Below are 2853 nucleotides of genomic sequence, written 5' to 3' on the forward strand. Positions count from 1 at the left end.
AAAAAACTAACTATTTCTTTACAACAAAGTAAGCATTTGTTTCGTTACCAATCTGAATGACACAAGCGGAGAAGATGTAATATTATGTTTCGTGGCGGGAAGTAAGACATGTGTTTATGCAAATCACCCTGGTATTCCGTTTGTTGTCGTCTGGTAAATGTAGGCGATCTTTTCTGCCCTTGTATTTAGTTTATTCCACAAAGATACTGAATCAAAGCGTCATAGCTGATATGTTGCTGATGACAGATAATTGATGACATTGTATACTCACATACGTAAGAAACACGCACATTTTTTTCATGTAAAAGTATATTTTCTAGCCCATCTATAGTAAAATAATGATTTTACATCTATACGTAGTTAGTGAGCATCTGCTGACTAGCTATTGGATCAAATTTGCCCGATTCAACCAGGTACAATGTGACGTGTACAGACACTGTTCTAAAGCTGGAGTATATCTATAAATATACGGTTCAAATGTATCGTTCTTAGCTCTCTATTAGGGTGTGCCTGCTATGAATTTGAACCGGAAGTCTTCGGCAGATACTTCATATTTCTAACCTCTTTATGTTCAGACCTACATACACGTATTGTTTATAAAATATACGACCACATGTATGCTAAAAAAATTCTCGTTTGCATTTATACAGAAAGGTACACGTCAACAAGACGTGTATCAACAAGACAGATGTTAACAAGCATGCATGCACTACGCAAGTCAAAAAGGCTTACCGTCATATTGCAAGTCCCTCTCATGTGTGATTCTGGTAAATATTGCGCTAGCGCTGGGAATCGGACATAGAGAAAGACTGTCAACAATAAACGTAAATCTTTATTTTGACAATGTCCATTGGCCCATAGCCTCTCTGCACTCTTCATGCCATTGTCAGTTTTTAACCATAGTTTTTTTAAAGAAGATATACCGGAGATTTTGGGCGAAAAATCCAAATTCACTAATGACATTCAATTGTTCTATATTCACAAAGAATAGCTCACATTAGTGTCTTTCAGTAAATATCAGGCTCGTACCTGTGATGTTAAAATGATTTAAATGCTTGAAAAAGTTATAATGAGACCCCCTAAAATAAAAGTTAGGAAGATCCTGATCGGTAACACGTGCACAGACGATGCTGATATTTTGTGAATAGTTATCATTAAAAATTCGGTGGGATTTGCACCGATTAATTTTTGGCCAAAAATCCCAAGTATAGCCTCTTTAAAATCTTATCTTCGAAATACCCTATTCTAATATCCCATTGATTTTGGCGAAATTTAATGATAAAATAAAGAAAAAAAAAACATTCTTTTCAAGGAAATGACCAAGCATCCACAAACCGGCATATGGCAAACCAGTGTGGAAATTCTCTAATAGAGAACACTTAATTAAAATCAAAGACCATTGTCTTCGAGGTAATCGCCTAGCTTCAGGACAATGTTCAGACATCCACCAGGCAACACATCACCTCCGTACACAGCTATGATAATACTTTGTTTACACATATAAATAACACAGCCCGAACTACCCCTGCGGCCTAGAATATATTTAGGACGCACCGTCGTACACGTGTATACAATCCCGCCCAATAGTATCCCGTATCGGCGGAGTTCGCGAGGCTCCGTGAAACCATTGATAATGTACTTGGCCTCTTCCGGCGTTACGGAAAAACCAGAACTGGCCGCCCACTCTCGTCCGTCGGCGATTCCATGAATGGCTGCCATGGTAACGAAGCCGCTGTTGAGCAGCACTTTGTAGATGTACTCACTCCATTCCGCCGGCTTTTCCAACCGACGGCTGTTCACATGGGACGCTTTGGTCTGCTCGTAGCAATGTTTATGAGACATTGTCATGGCACAGGCCCTCTGTAGGCGCGATCACAATATCAAGCTTGATCTGTAAGTCATGTAAGTTTCCAACTCAGAATTCGGAAGCCCCTTTCGTAGTGGAAGTTTACTGCGACGAACTGCCGTTTACGGTTTGCTTGGTGTTTCAGGGTTTCAATGCCACCGTAACTTGTTGCTTTGTGTTTCAGGTCAAAGTTTCACCATAACCTGTCGATTCTTCCTCGAAATTGGTGTTCAAGACTTAGTTTCCAGTCAGTGACAGTTAGTTTTTAATGACCGTTTGGCCTGCCACAATGAACACATATGACGAATGTAGCTATATGCTATTGAAAGAAAAGATCTCATTGCAGAAACGTTCCAGCCGAAGTTGGATCCTCTGGCAACTAGGTTTTGTGCGCTCTAACTCAGTTGTGGTGTATGGGTTACTCACCGTTACTGCAACTATTTTCTTCTCCCCCTGGAATTGTGTCTTCATTCGTCGTGAGGACACAATGATTCAAACAAATACAGTTCTTCTGTCACACTCCCTTTGAAGCTAAATGAATGCAGAGGCTATATACGGTGCCCTCTCTTTCATAGTACAGCCCGCCAGCGATACACGTTAGATTGATCTATGTAGGCTATACACCAAACTTTGTAATTTGTAACAGTCTAAATGGAGTAATTTGCTATTCTGTGTCGTCGCTTACCTGGAATGCAGGGGCAAACACTTAATGCAAGCACTCACGGAGGTGAAAGGTGATAAATTCAAAGATAATGTCTCCCGGACGCTGAATAAATATCACCTGAAGTTACCTTAACTGGTTGGCGTTTCTTGATAATGTACTGGACTGTACGGCAACAAGTCCGACAGTGGTAAAATACTTTTTGGACAGGTTTATGGTATACTTCATTCACCTAACAACCAAATCCTGTACATTCATGCGGATAGGTTTGCGGTGAAAGCTTGTCTGGAGCATGATCATTTGTCGATACGAATCCCCGTCAGTCGATGATGTTATGAAATATCCA

General features: G+C 40.3%; 1 protein-coding gene across 1 annotated transcript; it reads right to left on the reverse strand.

The window, feature by feature from the left end:
• Positions 1-1389: 1389 nt before the first annotated feature.
• On the reverse strand, positions 1390-1842 carry LOC135470762 (profilin-1-like). Its single transcript, XM_064749802.1, has one exon. It carries the CDS (start codon positions 1840-1842, stop codon positions 1390-1392), a length of 453 nt encoding a protein of 150 aa, XP_064605872.1.
• Positions 1843-2853: the final 1011 nt, after the last annotated feature.

The sequence above is a fragment of the Liolophura sinensis genome, chromosome 7 (assembly GCF_032854445.1).
Source record: "Liolophura sinensis isolate JHLJ2023 chromosome 7, CUHK_Ljap_v2, whole genome shotgun sequence".
NCBI lineage: Eukaryota > Metazoa > Mollusca > Polyplacophora > Chitonida > Chitonidae > Liolophura > Liolophura sinensis.